General features: G+C 35.4%; 1 protein-coding gene across 1 annotated transcript in view; it reads left to right on the top strand.

Moving 5' to 3' along the window:
• Positions 1–22,254, top strand: part of LOC141508065 (CUB and sushi domain-containing protein 2) — a 619,633-nt gene that overhangs the window by 251,357 nt on the left and 346,022 nt on the right. Inside the window, exon 11 of the mRNA XM_074216347.1 lies at positions 4,952–5,134. Within this exon, the coding sequence (XP_074072448.1) occupies positions 4,952–5,134 (183 nt within the window). The remainder of the gene's footprint in view (positions 1–4,951; positions 5,135–22,254) is intronic.

Below are 22,254 nucleotides of genomic sequence, written 5' to 3'. Positions count from 1 at the left end.
CAGATGACCTCATTTGTTTAGACAAATCATGTGTGAGAGGCTCAGTCATGAAAGGGTCTTCACCTGAGCTTTCCTCGGGTCAAATGGGGTAGACCAGGGTCACTGTACAGAGGATTCCATCAGATTTCTATTTTCAGTCTTAGCTTTATATCACTCTGTAATATATCCCTAGTTGGCTATATCCAGATTTGTCTAAATGAAACTTTTGTTTTATCCTTAGGGATAGTAAGCCATAATTCCTCATCATTTATTCACATTTAAGAAAAAGTTATCACACTAAGGATAAAGCAAAACACCTTGAGCCTTTGTTCAGGAACAAACATATCAATAATTGTATATTTCTTACCAGGAAATTTCTGTGAAAAGTACTTCTAAGAAACCAGACATAGTATGTTCATAGTACATTAGATTATTCAATAGATTCTAAATAGACTCAATGACATGATCTCTTCTGAAAGAAAAGTATCATCAAGAAAGTTTATAGTTTGATATTAGAATGGAACAAGCAGATGAGAAAACAGAAAAGTTCATCATAGATGATGAGGATGAAAAAAGAGGCCACACACTGGAAGACATGACAAATTCAATAGAGATGAATTGTGATAGAGTCCTGATGTGGCCTTTAAAGCCCTAAATGATAGGGAAATGGCAAATGAGCTCTTTTTGAAATGAAATTGTATTAAACCAAATAACAGAAAATGGCATACATGATTTCCCTCAAGTCAAAATACAATCTATCTTCTCTTTTAAAATAAAATCTCTGGGTTTCAAACAGAAAAATAATACCAAAATATCCTTATAACAAAACTCAGCAACAAGGAATATGTTGGAGGTAAAGGAAATTTTTCGGTTCTTACCTCTTCTCAGGCAGAGGATGGGGGGAACAATTAAGTGATTGATGATTTTCTCAGTGACTTGGATTGAATTTCTAGATGACATATTTGTGAACTGTATGAATTTGTTATATGATATGTTATATGATAACATTGAGATTTAAAAAAAATCTTAGCATGCTAGGAAGAAAAGCAGATGTCTGCAACTATTTCAAGGGTTTTTATGGGAAAGAAGGATTATATTTGTTTTAATTCACTCCAGAGGACAAAACTAAAATGACAGTTGAAAAGAGACAGATTTTAGCTAGATGTACAGAAAAAAGTTTCTGAATAATTAGAAAATTCAAAAATTGGGCTAGATTTCTTTTCTAGGTAGTGAATTTGTACTTCAGGTTTTTTGTGGAGTTTAGAAAAGATCTTTGCCAGAAAGTTGAGCACAGTGACAGTTGATTGGACCACAGTCAATGATATAGAATAGACAAAATTACCAAATAGCCCTCAGCCTTCTGTGAAGGTAATTATGTGAAAAAAAAAAGCTAGAAGGGTGCTAAAAGCCATTCACAAATTTTAATTTAATTGTTGGCTTAAATATAATTTAATCTTGTATTCAAAGGCAACAAGAAATATTATTCATCAGAGCACTTGAAGCCTGAAGGCACTTGAAGAGCAAAACTCCAACAATATTCATTTTTAATTTTTTTTCCCCAGAATACTTTGACTATTGAAGGGTTTGTGGCAATTCATTGTTCGGACACAAAATGTTTGATAAAAACAACTTTATCTCAGGGTATCTAATATAATTTGCCTCTTTATATTTTCATCATTGATAATGGGGTAACAACCATATTTAAAATCCAACTTGTTAGGGTGCTTAAAAATGTACTTGGGGAGAATAGTTGAGCCTATTTTTGTATGCAATAATTAAATCATCCAAGGATCTATCAAGATATGTGTAAATGGGACAGTTTCCCAAAGAATGGAAAATATCATGAATGATATTATCTTATCGACAAAGTAAACAATACTTCATCTCAAGGTACTGACCCATTTACTACTTGTCATTGCTATAAAAATTTTATGAGTAGGACCTGCAAACATTTTGAGGATATTGATAAGGGGGGGAAATCAGGAGAAGGGACAGAGTCAGCTTTTGCAGATGATTCTCTATAGCAATCTGTTTTTTTTTTTTCTGGGGCACGAATAACTAAGAGATGTAAAAACTGAAAGTTCCCATGGGCAAGAAGCACAAAGAATGTGAAGAAACAAAAAAGAAATTTTCTGCCATTAATGAAGGAAGTGTTCTTGTGATGAGTTCACAGGTCCACTGAAGTATTTTTTAAGTAGGTGAAAAGATTCCTTGCTATATCAATGAGACATATGTATTCAGTATCAATGAATAGTTATTTTCAATTCTTTTTTCAATTATTATTTTATGTAAGGCAATGGGGTTAAGTGACTTGCCCAAGGTCACACAGCTAGGCAACTATTAAATGTCTAAGGTAGGATTTGAACTCAGGTCTTCCTGACTCCAGGGCCCCTGCTCTATCCATTGTGCCACCTAGCTGCCCCATTATTTTCAATTGTTTAGCACCCTCTCTAGCTGACAAAAGACTTAGAGTCAAGGAATTATTTGGTAATTATATCCAATTAAAAAAATGTACATTTTTTTATTTCTCATACTTTTTATCATAGTTTTGTATCCTTCAAAACAACTCATGATGTGGCTTTACCAGTGATTTGTTTGGAATAATATAATTCATAGTTGAATATTGTCACTGATCCAAATGCAGGGATAAATATTAACTTATTGACTTCCCCATTCTCATCTCTATGTGCATCTCTATTTGCTGTTAGAATGCCCATGACAAGTAACAATAAACAACAAAATTCTAAGACTAATTTTTTGTCCTGCCCTCCATACAATTTCACCTTGACTTTTGGAATTCTTTAACAAATGAAATCTTTGACCATGATACAATTTACCCAAACCTTGGGCTTATCCTATACAGATATTTTTATTTTATTACTAGCCAAAGACAGTAATAAGTTTTGCTCCTGATCCACTCAAATGTATGTGATGTATCCCCATAATCAGAAGTTATTTGTGGAGGGTATAGAATATTCACTTTGAGACTAATGATTCATTTTGGATAGTAGAATTCATTTGTATGTCAATGGGATGAGTCATCTCACCGGAGCAGACTTAATTAGGAAAAACATTAACTAACCTGAGTGTTACCAACAGAGTTTGACCAGAATGTTGAGAACTGTTGTGCGAGTATTGATCACAAGAGCTGTGAATGGCTTGTTTAAATAAAAGAATACTTGAGGTGGAGGAAATACTACTTATCATCAGATATTCAAAGTATTAACTTGTGAAAGGTAGATTCTAATTATTCTGCCTGAACCCACTGGTATGACTAAAAATAATGAGGAAAATTGAAGTAAGATAGAGTTTGGTTTGTTTTAAGAAAAAGGTAATTTAAAAATTGGAGATTATGAAATTCTAATGGCCTCCTTTGAGAATAGTGGATCTCCCTCACAAAAAGGTATTTAAGTAGGGGGGAAATGAATAATAATTGTGAATAATACAGTTATGATTTGTTCAAATATAACTTGAGCTAGATTATCTCTGAGTTTCAGAAAATCACAGAATCTCAGAATGATTATTTTCAACTCTGAGAGTCTGTGATATTTTAATTTGGTTAAAGGTATGCCAGATGTGTACTTAAGAGCTATTTGTGACCATGAGCCATTGGTTGCCAGTTCCTGAATTTAGGAGAGCCAATCCTGAGAAATGAAATCCTTTTTCTAGGCCTGAAAACCACAAGATAAAGTATTATAACAAAGGTGTCTTAGTCTGCCTTGTAAGCATTAAAAAAAATCTGGCGATAGGCACATAGTTCAATGAATTCTGCTTGATCAGAGCTTCTATGGTCTAATCAGTCAATTAATAATCTTGGATATATAAAGTCAAAAGTGAAATAGTCCTTATCTTCAAGGATTTACATTTACCCAAGCAGAATATATATATATATATATATATATATATATATATATATATATATATATATATATATATGTATATATAACCATTTTTTATAGGACCATAGCAAAAGTGGTTCTTTTCCATATATCTTGTTGAGGAGTTGAGAAGTTGAAATAGGTATCAACTTCAGTCATGTCTAAAATCTGCAAACTATTGATGAGACTTGTTGGAAACCTAGACCATGAATTCCTTTGGAAATATTCTGGGCAACATCTCTATGAAACAATTCCTGTCTGTGGCAGGCCTATTTGCTTGCATCCTTCTCTGAACATTTTGCATTGTCTTACAAAAATTTATCATCTAATTACATACTGTCTTATTTTGTTTCTGATTGCTTCATGAGAATAAATTCTCTCTCTTCACATAGACTGTAAGTGCCTCAAAGGATGAAGGCTAGTTTCTCATCCTGATGCCTCTGTAGTATGGCTGAGCATGGGGTTGGGCTGCTAAGTATTTGCTAATTGATGCTGATTGCTGATTGAGGCATTTGTGAGTGAAAAGCCACTTCTTGGGGGGCAGACCAGAGATACAATCAGGAACAAATTCTGACCTCCTACCTCATGTTGGAAAACATTGATCCTTCATTCACTTTATGCTGGGAAATGACCCGTCCTGCTCACTCCAAAACTTACTCCTCAGAGCTACTTTTATGGTCATACTAAGCTCTCCTGGCCAACAGATGCTTAATTTCCAGACCAGGCTACCAACTGCTTAATCAGTATATCTGAGATGTGTAATTTTCTTGGTGTGGATATTCCCTCCATCAATGAAAGTTACAATTTCTCTGTAACTAAGTAGATTTGGCTCAGTACAGAGGAAAAATGAGAGGTGATCACATTAAACTTCTAAATGCGCTATTCTGTCCTTGCATTCTGTGATAAAACTGGAAAATTGCAGGGTGTCTGCTTCAGGTCCATAATGCTTCCATTCTTGATCATGGCTGTATGTATATGTGTATAGTGGTGACCACTAAGCAGGTATGTAGCATGCCATTCAGTGTGAACCCTCTCTGAGGGAGAGCTGAGGAAACTAATCACATTTTACCTTTGCTTGTTTTTCTGTCTTCCAGAGATTGAGCAGGGAAGCTGTGGGGACCCTGGTGTGCCAGCCTATGGCCAAAGGGAAGGCTCAAGATTTCGACATGGAGACACTCTGAAGTTTGAATGCCAGCCTGCCTTTGAGCTGGTGGGACAGAAGGCAATTACCTGCCAAAAGAATAATCAGTGGTCAGCTAAGAAGCCAGGCTGTGTTTGTAAGTGACCAGCGAAGTTGGGGTTTTAAATGTATGGGTAAGATATGGAACAGTTCTGCAATAGCCAACATCCTGTGTCTGACCCTTCAGCCATAAGACCCATTGTAGACATTACTAACAAACTTGTTTCTTCATTCTTTATCCTCTTAGCTTATCCCCAGTCTCCAGTTCTGCTGTCATTTGTGGCAGTTGTTTCTTTATTTTGGAACATTGGTGGTGATTGTGGAATAAAGCATAAATTCTGAGTCATTAATGACTGAATGGCAGGGAAAGTTAAGAAAAAGAAAACGTAAGCTGTATTCTTTAGTTCTCCAAGTAAAGACCACAATGTCTTGTCATTGGAGGCTTATGACTTTTGGTTCCTAAGCTGTTTTAGAATACTTGACACCTTGTTGGAAAACCTTATTAAAGGTGCCCTTCAAGATGGAATTCTCCATCTACCAACATGAGGACTGAAACTATGCTGAGCCAGCATTAACCTAATATCAAATTATTACTACTTTAGGCCTATAGCCAGCTTAGTTTATCATTTCTAAGGTGGAATTGATAGAGACAAATCTTATATTGTAGAAGGAAAATTTTTTGATTTGAAAGCATGCTTTTCCCTCTTTTTACTTATTTTCCCATGCCTCCTATGATGGCTATATTGGGCAGTCATGATGATAGAAAATGTAGCTTTGGTATTCTGAGGAAATCAAAAAAGATAGAGGCTATGTGATATTTACACAAATTGTTATGTACTTCAGATGTCAAGACATTTCAGGCTTCATGGACAACCACATTTCTTTTTCAAGTTTATTCAATGGGATCAATAGGATATTAGAATCAGCTTTACTGAAATGACCTCTTATGGGGAAGGGATAAGGTCATGGTGCAGTGGATATCTTTCTGGGTAATGGATCTGTCTTGAGGAATCAGAGGCATCTGTAAAGATGTAGTATTTCAGTTGCAGAAATATTAGGGACTCTGTTCCCCTTTCCAACTACTTCAAATGGTATTATGCTGGGGGCTGCTGTGGCTGGCATGTTCAAAAGGAGGGGGATGCATGGCTAACCATTTGTGGGGAGAATGAAATCTGTCTTTTCTGTGATTTTATTTCTGTTTAACCATACCATCCATTAGTTTTTATGTTGATTGTGTAAAACAACCTCAAACCTTGTTGCTTCCTTTGGTTTTACCCATCCTTCTGCTTGATTGCTAAGTCATAAATGGACTGGGCTGACCCCCAAGGACTTACAGTAATTTATTCAATGGGGTATGCACATAAGTGATGATGTTGGATTATTGGTGTAATGATCATGGATTTAGCATTGGATGGCTTAGATTTTTCATTCTTATTCTAGTAGGTGGCAGAAATATCTACATAGGAGGCTTGGCATAATCCAGCACACACTAAAACACATATTATGGCTGTGTTTTAGTAAATTTGGGGAATTGGCATAGCCTCTTTCTTGAAGGTATATTTATATAATTATAATCTTTCTACAGTGAATCATGGCTAACTGTTAGAGTAAGAGTCAGATAAGATAGGAAAAGGCAGAGGTTTGACAGAACAGCTTCAAATTCAAACATAAAGTAGCCCTTCTGAAATCCACAGTTTAGGGGAAGATACCATGTCAGCAACTATGTATAGACAAGATAAATAGTAAGTAATCAACCGAGGGAAGGCACTAGAATTGAGAGAATTTGGGAAAGACTTCCAGGTGGGGTTTTAGTTGGGCTTTGAAGGAAGCCAGGGAAGCTAAGAAGCAGAAATTAGGAGTCATTTCAGGCATTGGGGTCAATTGGGAAAATGTCCGATTTCAGAAGATACAGTATCTTGTTTGAGGAATAGTAAGGAAGCCAGTGTCACTGAATTGCAGAGCACAATAGGGAAATGGGATGTTGAAGAAGACTGCAAAGCAGGGCATTGGTTTTGAAGGGATTTGAACACCCCAAAATGGGTCTTATACTTTGATCCTGGTGATAATGGAGAACCACTAGAGTTTAATTGAGTAGAGGGGAGTGATATGATTGGACATGGGGAAATCACTTTGCTGGCTGAATGGAAGAAGGGGATGAATGGGAAGAGACTTCTGCAGACCAATTAGCAAGTTATTGTGAAAGTCCAGGCATGAGGGATTAGACCTGCATGCACTAGGGTGGTGGCAGAATTAGAGAGAAAGAGGTGGATTCAGAGATGTTGCAAAACATCTCTGACCTTGGAGTCACTAACATGCAAAACATCAACAGACCTTGGCAACAGTTACTGAATGGTGGGAGAGAGATGGTGAGGGATTGAGGATGACACCTGGGCTTGTGAGCCTTTGAGACTAGGAGGATGGTGATGTCCTTGACACTATTATAGAAGTTTAGAAGGGTGGAGATAATAAATTCACTTTTGGACATATAAAATACAAATATCTATGGGACATCAATTTTGAGATGTCTAATAAGCTATTGGAGATATGAGATTGGAGAGCAACAAAGCTGTTGGTGCTGCAAAAGCAGATTTGAGAATTACCAGCATAAAGATAATAATTTCAGTTTTGGATCAATACTGAAATTCCCCATTTAATATGTTTAATAGTTGATATTTTTGGCCAGTTTCCTGGGCTGGCCTCTTTCTACTTACAGCCTGATAGTTCAGATTGTCCCCTTTCAGAGTGACATCATTTTTTCTTGCTCCCTTCACTTATCTTCTGGTCTGGACTACCTGTAGGAAAAGGACACTCTCAACTCGACTTGGACCCCTCTCCTGCTTTACTTAATATCCTGGGTGAATTTCATATTAAAAGCTAACTCGTAGTGATACAAATTACCACTTGAGGCAGCTAGGTGGCTCAGTGGATAGAGCTCTGAATTTTAAGTCAAGGATACCTGAGTTTCAATACAGATTCCGACCTAAGAGCTGTGTAATCTTGGGTAAGCCATTTAAACTCTATTTGTGTCCATTTCATCAACAGTAAAGTGGAGATTTGAGGATCAAATGAGATAATATTTGTTAAGTATTAACAGTCTGGCTTTTGGTTGGAACTTTGAAAAAACACTTATTTTCTCCTTCCTCACCACCTGAACTCATTATTATTCACATTCTTTCCTGCAGCCCAGTGATTCTGAATCCCCAATTGTCATTGTTCAAACTCATTCTTCATCCCTACTACCTTCTTTCTTATTTTACTTCTCTCAGACATCTTACTCTAAATGTATCCACCCCTTCCAAGGAGCTCACTGGAATTCTTGCATGGTGGGTCACAAGCTTGCATTCATCTTAAGTCTTTTCTTTTCCAACTTATTTTATCTTTTGATTCTTACTTAGACCTGTTTCCCTTCTGATGACATAGCATCCCTGGCCACCTTCTCCATCACTTGCTGTACTTCTGCTCATACTTCTCATTGGTTCAAGTGGATATAGCTCTGATGTTATTTCTTTCTTGTAAAGGATATATTAGCTTTTAAAAAGCACTAAGCAGCATTTAGGTCCTTCAGTTTATTCCAAGAATCGACTTTTAAACTCATTTATACAAGACTCTATGTTAAGCCCTGGGGATGCAAAAAAAAATGAAATAATTTCTACCCTCCAGGAGTGTACATTATACCAGACAAATACTACAATTTAGAATATGTACAAAGTGATTTCTGGTGGATGTTGAGAAGGCTTAACAATGGAAGGGGGTCAGAAAGTCAGTTGCTAGTATCTTAACGTTTTTGTTGTTCATTTATTAAATTGTGTCTGACTCTTCATGACTCCTTTAAACATAATAAAGCCAATGGGCTTTTCTTGGCAAAGATATGGATGGTTATCCATATCCTTTACCAGTGGATAAAGGTAAACAGAAATTAAATGACTTGCTCACTTGCTCACAGTTTGAGGCATGTATGAACTTCTATCTCCAATCCCAGTGTTCTATCTACTGAACCACCCAATTATGTCTTTTCTAATTAGTCTCTGTTTAAGTACTTGGTAATTTTTTTGATAATTATTTTCTATATATTTTCTATAGAATTTTCCAATAATTTTCGATATATTCATTCTGCATATACTTAACATATGTACTTGTGATTTCTCCTGATAGAAGAATGTAAACTCATTGAGAATAGAGATGATTTCTTGTTTTAATTCTTTTTTTATCTTTCTAAGAAGTGAAGATAAAGGAGACATTCTAGATTTGTGAGGCAACCTGTGTAAAGATACAAAGGCAGGAGATGAGTTGTTGGGTACTGGGCACTGTAAGTACTGTAAGTATACCAGTTTAGCAAGAATATAGAATGTGTGAGGAGGAGTAATATGGAAAAAAATTAATTGACCAATGATTGTGAGTTGCTTTAAATACCAAACAAGGAATTTGTCTTATTGTAGAGTAAATGGGGAGACTGAAATTTCTTGAACTGAGGTGTGTCATAGTTCAGATTTGTTCTTTAGGAATATCAATTTTGCAGGTCTTTAGATCATGAGTTGGAATGGGAAAAGCCTAGAAGTCAGGAGGCTATGGTAATAAGGAAGTCAAAGGATGATGAGTGCCTCAACTAGAATGGTAACATATTTATAGAAAGAAGATAATGGATTTGATAGATGTTGAAAATGTACAACCAATAAAACTTGGCAACAGAATGCATATTGTGTGATGGGAAATGATGAAAAGTAAAACTTAGAAAATTATTCTGAATTTGTAAACTCTACTTGGAAAGATGGTGCTGTCTAAGGCATAAATAGAGAATTTTGGAAGAGGGGTGGGATTAGCAGGAAAGATAATATGTACTATTTTGAATATATTGAATTTGTGATGCTTAAGAGTTATTCCAGGTGATAACAACAAGCAACTGTTGACACATAATTGGAACTTGGGGGAATAATAAAGGCTACATATGTAGATTTGGGAATCATTATCAGGATGACTCCCAAATAATTGAGCCTATGCAAGCTGATGAAAATAGCAAGAAGAAATAAAGAAAAGACAATGGGGGTGATTAATGATGATCCTGAAAATGAGACAGAAATTGGTCATACTTCAAGGAGAGGGGAGCTTTTGTCTCCTGTGATTTTATTTCCTTTCCATTCATATCCTTCATGAACTTTTATCTTTAATTACTTTGAAAACTCAGAGAGACTACATAGAAGACAATGTAAAATGCTACAGAGTCAAGAAACAAGTATTTATTAAGCTTCTATTATGTGTCAGCCACTGAGCTAAATACTTCATAAATATCTTATTTGAACTTCACAACAACCCTGGGAGGTGACTGCCATTATCATTACCATTTTGCAATTGAGGAAACTTGGGAAGATAGAGGTTAAGTGATTTTCCTAAGGTCAAACAGCTAGCAAGTATTTGAGGCCGCATCTATTGCATTACCTAAAATGTTTGTCCTTCAAACTCAAAGAAGATCATGACATCAGGGAGATGATGCCATGACAAGCACATGAAATGGAGTTATGGAGGGGGGTGTTTGTGCTCACTTTCTCCTCCAGAGCCATTTGGGTCCAGTGGCCAGATATGAATCAGGATGACTGGAGATGGCCCTGGATGCAAGGTAATCAGGGCTAAGTGACTGGCCCAAGGTCCCACAACTAGTAAGAGTGAAGTCAGATCAGGGTTCTATCCACTGCACCACCTATCTGACTAATGAAGGATAAAGATTAAGAAAAGGCTATAAATTTTAGCAATTAATTAACCTTGAAGAGAACACTCAGTTTAATAGTTTGAGAAATTACCTTACAAGTTTTAAGACATTGGAGTCCATGAATGAGAAAAGATATAGAGGGATTATTTGAGGAAATGGTAGGTTCAGCAAAGGCTTTTTGTTTGTTTGGTTTGGTTTGGTTTGATTTAAGTTTTAGGATGAGGCAGATTTGGACATGTTTGTAGGTAGTAGGGAAGTATCAGGAGGACAAAGAATTATTTCTGATTAGAGCATAAGGAAAAGTATAGATCTCAGTGGGATTCTTTAAAAAAATTTATTGATGTCTGTATATTCTTTTTATCTCCCCCATCAACCAAACAGCTGACACTCATCTTCAATACTGTAGAGTTTCTGGAGTTGAAAGTATAATTTCTCACAGTCAGAATAAGGAAATGTTCACAAGAAATAATAAAAGCTGTTAAGTCATTCTTCCTCTTAACCTTCACTCTACTTCTCTGAAACTGACTATCCTACTTTTACAACTTCTGTAGATAGTTTCTAGTTTCTAACATTTAATGAAATTCAAGTATGAAGTTTTTATATTATTTCCTACCCCACTTTTTCTACATCTTTTAGGACATAAAACAAAGAGGATTGTTTTTAGTAAGCTAAAAATTTCTACTCTGCAATAATCACAGAACTGTTAGCAAGATATGCAGGTAGAACCCAAAAAAGACAATTCTTTCATTTGGGTCACTTGGGTAAATGACACTACTTTATTGAAAAATCATTAAATCATTTAAAAAACCCCTACAACAACAACAATAAGATCAAGGCCCTGTTCAAAGAAAGGACTTCTTAGAGATTTTCCCAAAGTACTGAGAATTAAATGATATAAGCACAATTACTTAGACAGTGTGCCTTTTTTGAGACCTGATATACTATCCTGTTTCTCATGCCTTAATTAAGCAACATGAAATTAATAAATTAGGGAATATAGATTAGCAATAAAATAAGGATTGTCCGTTTAATAAGGCTATTGGGGATAAGTGCCAAATTTCTAATGCTAAGGATAAATAGTTCATAATTTCAAAGATGGAAGAAATATGAGGTTTGAAATTATTAGGAAAGACAAAGGGAGAAGACAAAATATCAGTAAAATTTAGCTAGCTAACAAATATTTATTAAGTACTTACTCTGTGACATTCATTGGGGATATTAAGAAAGATAGTCCCTTGCATTAAAGGAAGACCCATTCAAAAATATATACATTTATATTATATAGAAAATAGATAAATAATAAAGTATAACAGGATAAATTGAAAGTAACCTTTGTTTATATTTATTTTTAATTTTTTCAATTACATGCAAAGAGAGTTTTCAACATTCATCATTTTGTGAGTCTTTAATTCCGTAGTTTTCTACTGCCCTCCCTTCCCTTCCCCTTCTCCATGGTAGTGAAGTATTTGATATGGGTTGTACGTGTACAATCACATTTAACATATTGTCATTTTAGTCATATTGTAAAAGAAGAATTAGAACTATAGAGGAAAAAACATGAGGAAGAAAGAAACAATATAAAAGATGTTTTAAGAAGTGAACATAGATGCTTTGCTCTTCATTTCTCTGGATGTAGAAGGTAACCTTTGAAGGAAAGACACAAGCAAGTGGCCTGAGGATTGATCTGTGTTGTGAAGGAAGTCATAAAGTCAATTGGTATAAGGGAGGAGAAAAGAATCACAAACATTGGTGGCACCTACTACAAAAAGTCAGATGGGAGAGATGGCCTATAATATTGGGAACAGCAGTTCGATTCTTGCAGCTAGATGAAAAATCCAGATGTGGAGGACAGTGAAGTGTCAGAACACTAGAAACATTTTGAAGGACATTAGACACCAAACACAAGACTTTATATTTAATCTTTGGAATAAAAGGGAGCCATTGAAACTGAAGTGGAGGATAGATTGAAAAGTATGGGAGAAACCAGATTAGTGAGACCAATTAGAAAGCTATTATAGTCACCCAGGTGAGAGGTAATGAAGGTCTAAATTAGGTATGGTTCTGTGATTGGAGGAAAGACTATATATATATACATATATATATATATACATATACATATATATATATATATATATATATATATATATATATATATATATATGAAAGATGTGAAGGCAGAAATGACAAGAGTTGGTCACAGATTGGATATATAGGTTGAGAGAGAGTGAGGTGTTGAGGATGACACAGGTTTCCAGTCTGGGTGACTGGAAGATAGAATCCTCAAATTAATGGGGAAGTTCAAAAAGGAAGGAGGGAAGCTTCAGTTATGGAGAACAGTATAAGTAAAAGGAGGGAGATAAAGGATTTTTTCTGTGTTTTGCTGAGTAGAAGGTTAGACTGAGAAAAGCAGTAGGTGAGCCAGAGAGTAGGCTCTTCCATCTTATATTTCAACTATAAGGAAGTCAAAGTACAAAGTCTGAAGATGCATGATTGAATCTGTGGAAGTGAATGTGTGTGTGTATGTGTGTGTGTTTGTGTGTTGTATGTGTGTGTATGTGTGTGAGGATGGAGAAGAGAGAAATAATAATAATTAGAATTTAACACTTTACAGTTTGCAGAGCATTTTATGTTATCTCATTTAATTCTGACAATAGCCCTATGAGGTAGGTACTATTATTATCCCCATTGTCTAGAGAAAGAAACTGAGTCAGAGAAGTTAAGTAACTTGTTCAGGGTCATGCAGCAAGTAAGTTATCTGAGACCAAACATTTTGTGCAATGCATCACCTAGATACCACATTTTTTAAAACTTAATCTGAATTTCTAGGCTTAAGAGTCATCCCTTTATATCATAAAGGACAAATAAGTCTCAGGAGAGATGATAGGCAACCCTGTTTTAAAATAATAGTTAAATATACTTACTCCATTTTTTTAGGTTTTTGTAAGGCAATGGGGTTAAGTGGCTTAGGTAATTAATAAGTGTCTGAGGCCAGATTTGAACTCAGGTACTCCTGACTCCAGGGCCAGCCACCCCTAGTTAGTCCATTTTTACAAACAATTAAGCATTGAAAGGAACAGAAGCAATAAAGAAATAGAGTCTCAAGTTTGATCACATCAATTTTTCATGAGCATGAATTGAAACACTCATTTGGACTGATTGGTCCCATAATTGGTTCTTCCCTTTCCATTATAATTTACTTTAGGCATGAGGAAATGATAAGGAAATGAAGATGCTATAGGAAGTATAAGAAACTATTCTATTAATACTTTTACCAACTCCTAATCATATCTAATTGAAAAAATATTGCCTGTATGTTGAAACATTAGAAGGTCAAGCCTATATTTAAGATGATCTATATACCAGTGTGGTTTGGACACTTAAAATGCATTCCCAGAGTTAGAAGAGACTTCACTTAATCTAGCCTAGGTTTCCACTCTATCCAGGAACTCCCCCATGACATTCCTGGCAGGTACAGTTGATCATCCAAACAACTGCTCTAATTCCTTTCTAGTCTATCTTTATTGTAGTAACCTCTTATTATTAGCATTTGTGATGGGCTTCAAATGTCAGAAAGAGGGGTTAGTATATTATCTTGGACAAAACAGAAAGCTACTGGAGCTTTTTGAACAGATAAATAACATGGAAAATCTGTTCTTTAGAATATTAATTTGGTAATTAGGTGAAGAATGACTTTATAGAGGGAAAGAGATTGATCTAGAGGAGAGGAACACAGTAATAGCCTTTTGCAATAGAATAAGTAAGAAGTACTTAACTAGATTGGTTCTTTCTTTGGACCCCGGTTCTGTGGCGAGAGAAAACAAAACAAAACTTCAAGTGAAGATAGCAGTTTAAGGACTCAGAAAGGTTCATAGTAGATAAATCCATAATATGTTCTTAAGGAAATTATAGGGCTTTTTTTGAGGAGCATACTTAAGCTTTGGAGCCTAGTATAAAGGAGAATGACACTCCTTGGTTCTTGGGTTTTAGTTTTAGGGTGTATACACTGAAATCCATAGGAATCCCCATGATCCCAGGGATATTTCTGCTTCAGCATGTTTCAAGCCGTGTCCTCCCACCCCATTCCAAGAACTCATTATGGCTAGAGAACAGATGATTGAATAGTAGATTAGTACTTGGTCTTTTTGGAGGAAATAGAATTTTAGAGAATTGATAGGATCTATGCTTAGAATAGAAGAAATGATAATAAGTGAAGACAGAGAAGGCAGAGCAGGCCAATTTTTATTGTTTCTTTTTTTCTCTGCAAAGGAGAAAGACCTTATCACTTGGGGATGACAGAACAAAAAATAATAGTTACCAGGGGTTGGTACTCAAGGTAAAAAAGATCATCAGTCAATCAACTAGCATTTATTAAATGTCACTCTATCCAGCTGTCTTTGAAGATTTCAAATCTTGACCTAGGCGAACTATATCTTTAAGTCCTTAAAGAACCTTAAAGATCTGACATTGCTGAAGAGTGCTTAGCCCACAGAAGGTAAGGGGGTGGGGGGGAGACTATCGAGGTCTCTCCTCTGGCCCTGGGACATGACTCTAGTGCTTTGTCCATATGCAAATCCTGGTTGCAGTCTGGATTGCCATCCACAGGCAGGAGAGCAGTCAGAGCATTTCGTAAGACCTTGAATGAACTGAGGTCCTTGTAGGGGTGTCCCAATAATATTCAAAAGCTCATGAAGCACCCCAAACCAGGCACAGGCTGGGGAAATGACTAAACAGAAAAAAGGAACCTGACCATAGACAATTACTTTGGTCCCACGGAAGACCAAAACACAATCAGAAGATGAGAAAGTTCCAGCTTCTGCATCTAAATCTTCCAAGAAATGTATAAGTTGGTCTCAGGTTACTTCAGAGCTCAAAGAAAGATTTTGAAAATCAAGTAAGGGAGGTAGAGGAAAAATTGGGAAGAGAAATGAGGGAGATGCACGAAAAACACAAAATTCTAACCAGCAGCTTAGTCAAGGAGATAAAAAAAAATGCTGAAGAAAATAACGTGTTAAAAACCAGTTTGGGTCAAATGGAAAAAACAGTTCAAAAAATTAATGAGGAGAAAAATACCTTAAAAAGTAGAATTAGCCAGATGGAAAAGGAGATAAAAAAGCTCTCTGAAGAAAACAAATCCTTCAATTGTAGAATAGAGCTAAAGGAAGCTAATGGCTTTGCTATGAATCAAGAAACAATAAAACATATATCAAAAGAATGAAAAACTAGAAGAAAATGTGAAATATCTCATTGAAAAAAACAACGGATCTGGAAAACAAATCCAGAAGAGACAATTTAAAAATTATTGGGCTACCTGAACGTTATGATCAGGAAAAGAGCCTTGACTTAATTTTTTAAAAATTTCTACAGGAAAATTGCCCTGATATTCCAGAAGCAGAGGGCAAAATAGAAATTGAGAGAATTCACTGATCTCCTACTGAAAGAGATCCAAAAAAATAACCCCCAGAAATATTATAGCCAAGTTCCAGAACTCACTCCCAAGTCAAAGAGGAAATATTACAAGCAGCCAGAACAAAACAATTCAAATATTGTGGGGCTGCAGTCAGGATTACCCAAGACTTAGCAGTATTTACATTAAGGGCTTGTAGGGCTTAGAATATAATATTCCAGAATGCAAAAGAGCTTGGAGTGCAACTGAGAATCAAATAAAACATCCTCTTCCAGGGGAAAAGATGAACTTTCAATGAAATGGGAATTTCAAATATTCCTGCTGAAACAGCCAGAGCTGAACAGAAAGCTTGATCTTCAAATACAGGACTCAGGTGAAGCATAGAGAGTGGATGAGAAGGGTAAATTATGAGGGATTTAATGATGATGAATTGCATGTGTTCCTGTATGGGAAGATGATGATGATAATATTCATATGAACCTTCTCATTTATTAGAGCAGTTAGAAGGATCTTTTATAGTCAAGATACAGGAGAGAGCTGAATTTGAAGGTATAATATATATTTTTAAATGGAGTCAATGGATGAAAAGGAAATGTACTGGGAGAAAGGAAAGGAGAGATAGAATATGCTAAAATATTTCATGTAAAAGAGTCAAGAAATAGCTTTTGCAATGGTACAGAAGGGGGGAAGGTGAGGGGGATTGAGGGCACCTTCATTCTCATTGGAAATGACTCAGAAAGAAAAGTATATATATATATACTTAATACTGCATAGAAACTAGAAGGAAAGGAGAAAAAGCTCCTAATTTGCAATCCATTTCTCTTTCTAATTCTTCTTCATTTTTGAGCATAATGATCAATTCTAGAGTCTGAATTTTAGGCATATTAAATAAAGCTTTAATTAAACCTGTTCTTCTTAATTTCTTAACTACTCATTTCTCCTTTCCCTGCTCACAATTTATATTCATAACCCATTCATCTGTAGGATAAGTTGGCATAGAGAGAACCAGATGCATTTGTCATTGGTGTTAGCTCATTTGGGTAGATGGTCAATTATGTATCTTTCCATATGAAGCAGTTCCCTGCCTTGAATTTTCTTCTCTTTTTTTTCCTTTATTTTCCAATTCCCATTTATCTTTTTTTCCTAAAGTACTGTTTCCTTTTAGTAGAGGTTATTTTGATAACCATCCCTGATTTTCTGTTCTTTTATCCTAATCTCTCAGCCACCATAAACTACAAATGCTTGAAAAGTTAGAAATCATACCATCTGTCCTATGATCCCCTTTTACATATGACACTCTAGTGTTTGAGAAGGGTAAATGTTATTCTCATCTTTTTACCAGTTAGTCCTACAGTTGAATAAGATCCTCCTGACTCCTATGTCAAGGTTAAATTTGACCATGTTTCCCCTTGTTTATCCGTTTTTAGGCTGTGGTACCCCTGAGTCATTAACATTTCCCTCTAAAGAAACTTTTTTCATTTTGGATTTCATTGTCTACCAAGGACATTTACTTATAGCTCAGCCTACACATATTCCATGAATAACCATGATCTGGGAATTAGACTTTAGAGATGAATTTTCACAGACACAAATTTCCATGATAAATACATAGTTAGAATACAACAAGGGCTCCATTTGGCCCAGAATGAAACTATAAGCCAGTTTTACATTGAAGAATTGGGACTCTGGCTGCTGTTTAGAATCAAAGGAAAGGAAATAAGACAAGAGTCTGGAAAGATAATATTTTGTTCACTCTTTCCCAGATAATTACCAAAAAATGAAGAAAATTGTTTTGTGTTACTTAAGTTGATTTCTACTGGATCTGTAGCTGAGATCCGGTCTGATTAAGAGTTAGAGTAGCTGATATTTATATATTTTTGCAGACTGCTTCATGTACATTATTTCATTTGATCTGTACACTGTCACTGTGAGGTATTATAGTTATTTTTATTTCCATTTTTAAGATGAAGTGACTGAGTCTCAGATGAACTATAACTATTAAGGGGCCAGAGTTGAAATTTGATACTTTTTTTTAAATTTCCTAATCCAGGACCCTTTATATGGAAGCTATTTAGGTCAACCCATACTTAAGGCAAGAACTTCCTTTAAAATAAACTTGATAAAGTTGTCATTCATTCATTCTCTCTTTCAAGACTTCCTGGAATAGGGAATGGATTACTCTAGCATAGCATTTATATTTCTTGATATTTCTGATTTTTAGGAAAATTTCCATTATATGGAGCTGAAATCTATCTTTCTCTAATTTCCACCCATTATTTCTAATCATGACTTTCAAAGTCAAGTTAAAAAAAAGAAAAGAAGAAAAGGGATCATTTCTCCTTAATTCAGAACACTAGGTCATTAGATCTGTTAAGACTTCAAAAATCACATAGTCCAACCTTTACCTTATTAGAAATCTCAATCCCTTCTAAATGATCATTCATCATCCTCTGCTCGAAGATTCTATTAATAATAATTCATGTTACTTGAATACAATTGTCATGTAATCAGAGTAGGTTTTCTTCTTTAGATCTAATATTCTCAAATCTTCACCCTATCTTTTAATCACCTAGTTCTGTATTCCTTCTCAGTCTTTTTATCTTTCACTGTGTATATTCCATCTTGAGAATATCCTTCACAAAATGTGGCAACCATAATTTAATAGAGTATCTCAAATACAGACTTTGTATACATCATATAATAGGATTATGACTTTCTTTTCTCTATAACGTGTTTCTATTATTGCAGACTAAATTTGCCATTTTTTGACTGTCACATCTTATAAGATTATAATTAACCAAAGCCCTCAGTATTTTCTTCCATGAACTATTTTTCTGATTCTTTGTTGTGTTATTTTCTTGTACCCAAGGCTAGAATTTAACATTTATTCTCATTAAATTTCCTATTCTTAGACTCAACTCATTATTTTAGTCTTTGAATACTGTTTTTGAATCCCAAGTCTGTTATCCATTGATGGATATCTCTTCTAACCCTTAATCTATGTACATTTGATAACCATACCTTTACTTAATAAAAAAAGCATTTATTATGCCCTTCTTATACATGGGACATTCCATTGGACAACCAAAAAGGAAAATAGTCTAATTTATGCCCTTAGATGCTTAACATTAATTTGAACACATGAAATTTTTGGTATTTATCATTTAAGGCAGACTACACTATTGGCAAAGAAGAGATCTGGAGAAAGTATATTAGGAAAATTTGTGGAGAGTGCACTGTAAGCTATAGGTATAAAGGAAGACTTTTAGAGAAAGTGATACCTAAAAGTCCTGAAAAAAGAGAGATATTTGTGTCAGAGGATCAGGATGGAAAGTGTTTTTTCCAAGAGATGACCTGTGCAAACTAATGAAGGTGTTGGATGGAGCAAGACTAGTTTAGAGAACAACTAGTAAAACAACTTGGAAGGACTATAGAAAAAAATGAGTAGTGGCATGAAATTTGGTCAGAAAGAGTTTTGGAGCCAGATTATATATACCTTTATTGTCAGGCTAAGTGGCTTACATTTCATTTTATATGGAAATAAGGAACCACTAAAAGTTTTTTTTTTTGTTTTTGCTTTTTTTTGAATCAGAAGAGAGTCATAATCATTCCTTGTCTGTCCCAGTGCTTGGTCCAAAACAGGAATTTAATACATTGCTTGTTGGTATATTAGGAAGCATATTTTATCACTGCAGAGAGAGGTTGATGAGAATGAGTAGAAGCAGAGAAACAAATTAGGAGGCCATTGGCAGTATTTTAGGGTGGAGATGGTGAGGGTCTGAATTACAGAGATGACAGTATGACAGTATAAGGAAAAAAGATGGGGATATATTTAAGTCAGTAGTGTGGAAATGGAATTGACAGTATTTAACAGCTTTCTGTTTATTGAGCAAGAAGAAGGTTGAAGAGATATCAAAGATGACTCAGAAGTTTCATATCTGGGCAGTTGAGAGGAGGAATAGGTTTGTAGAGAGGGAAGACAGACTTTATTTTGGCCATGTTGTCTTTGAGGTGCTGGCAGGACATTTGAATAGAGCTATCTCATAGAAATTGGAACCGTCTTTCAACATATGGGAGTAAACGAAATAACCAGGACAGAGACTATAAAGGAAAAAGAGCAATTTTTTTTCTCCTTTCCTCCCTCCATCTCCCTAGCCTAAGATGGCAAATCATCTAATACAGGTTATACATGTGCAATCAAGTAAACATACTTCAACATTAGTCAGGTTGTGAAAGAAGAAATAGAAAAAAAAGGAAAAGCCACAAACACACACAAAAAGGGAAAATATTATGCTTTAACTGTATTCAGGCTCCACAATGTGTTCTCTGGACATTTTTTTATTGTGATAGTTTTTTTTATTGTGAGTCTTTTGTAATTGCCTTGGATCATTGTATTGCTGAGAATAGCTAAATCAATCACAGTTGATTATCACACAATGTTGCTGGTTCTGTATACAATGTTCTGGTTCTGATCACTTCACTCAACATCAATTCATATAAGCCTTTCTGAGTTTTTCTGAAATCTGCCACTCATCGTTTCTTATAGCACAATAGTATTTCATTACAAGCATATAATACAACTTGTTCAGCCACTTCTTAAATGAGGGGCATCCCCTCAATTTCCAATTCTTTGCCACAACATAAAGAACTGCCATAAACATTTTTTGTATATCTGGGTCTTTTTCCCTTTTTATTATCTCTTTGGGATACAGATCTAGTAGTAATATTGCTGGATCAATGCTAGATGCACAGTTTGTTTGTCCTTTGGGCATAATTCCAAATTGCCCTCCAGAATGTTTGGATCAGTTATTCAATGAGACCTTCAGGGTGTCTGGGTATCATTTCTTCTGACCCCACTGTGAGCACTTGCCCTGGCTGAGTTTTCCATAAAATAGTTTTTTTGGCAAGCATATGCCTGGCATTCTAACAACGTGCCCAACCCATCGTAGTTGCACTCTCTGAAGTAACTGGAATTGAAGTAAATTGGAATGTTTGCTATTTTAGCTGAAGAAAGGACCTCAGTCTCTAGTATCTTCTTCTGCCAGGTGATCTTCATAATCTTCCTAAGACAATTTAAAGTGATTCAGATTACTGACATGGTGCTGGTAGACTGTCCAGGTTTCATTATACAGCAATGAGGTCAGCACAACAGTTCTGGCTCTGTCGACCTTCAATTTGGTAGTTGGTCCTGTAGCAATAGGCGAATGATGAAGCAGCTGGTGCAGAGACACTGGGAGCTGTAGGCACAATCCTGCACATAAGTTGACCAGGCCATAGGGTTGCTTGCCCACTGAAAGAGACAGTGGAATTCAGCAGCCCCCTAGGTGACTGAGTAGTGCTTTTAAGGCTCACATTGCTCACCTGCTGATATGAGGAAGGGGCTAGAAAAGATTCCCTAAAAAACTGTCAGCCAATCTGATAGGTGTGAGACAGTTATTCAGAATTATCTTAATTTACATTTTCTAATCAATAGTAATTTAGAGAATTTTTCATATGACTATAGAGAGCTTTAATTTCTTTATCTGAAAACTTCCATATCCTTTAAGTATTTATCATTTAGGGAGTGACTTAGATTCTTATAAATTTGACTCAGTTCTCTCTATATTTGAAAAATGAAGTCCTTATCTAGAAACACTTGCTGTAAAAATTTTCACATTTAATATTAAAACTATCTATTTTGCATTAATAATATTCTGTAACTCTTCCTTGCTCCTAAATTCTTCTGTCTTTTATAGATCTGTCAAGTAAACTATTCATTATTCTCCTAATTTTCTTATGGTATCCCCCTTATGTCTAAATCATGTACCCATTTTGACCATAACTTGATATAGGATGTGAGATGTTGGTTTATGTCTAGTTTCTGTCACACTGTGTTGCAGTTTTCCTAGAAGTTTTTGGTCTAACAGTGAATTCTTATGCCAGAAGATGGATTCTTTGGATTTATCAAATAGCAGATTACATTTACTAGTAATCTTTATAGTAATCTCCTGTTTGATAAATCCAAAGAATCCATTTATAGTCATTTACTAGGGCAGCTAGGTGCAGTGGATAGAGCACTGGCCTTGGAGTCAGGGGGATGAGTTCGAATCCAGCCTCAGACACTTGATGCTAGTTG

Source organism: Macrotis lagotis, chromosome 1 (assembly GCF_037893015.1).
Source record: "Macrotis lagotis isolate mMagLag1 chromosome 1, bilby.v1.9.chrom.fasta, whole genome shotgun sequence".
In the NCBI taxonomy this organism is placed as follows: domain Eukaryota; kingdom Metazoa; phylum Chordata; class Mammalia; order Peramelemorphia; family Peramelidae; genus Macrotis; species Macrotis lagotis.
This window is presented reverse-complemented; position numbering and strand designations above follow the sequence as displayed.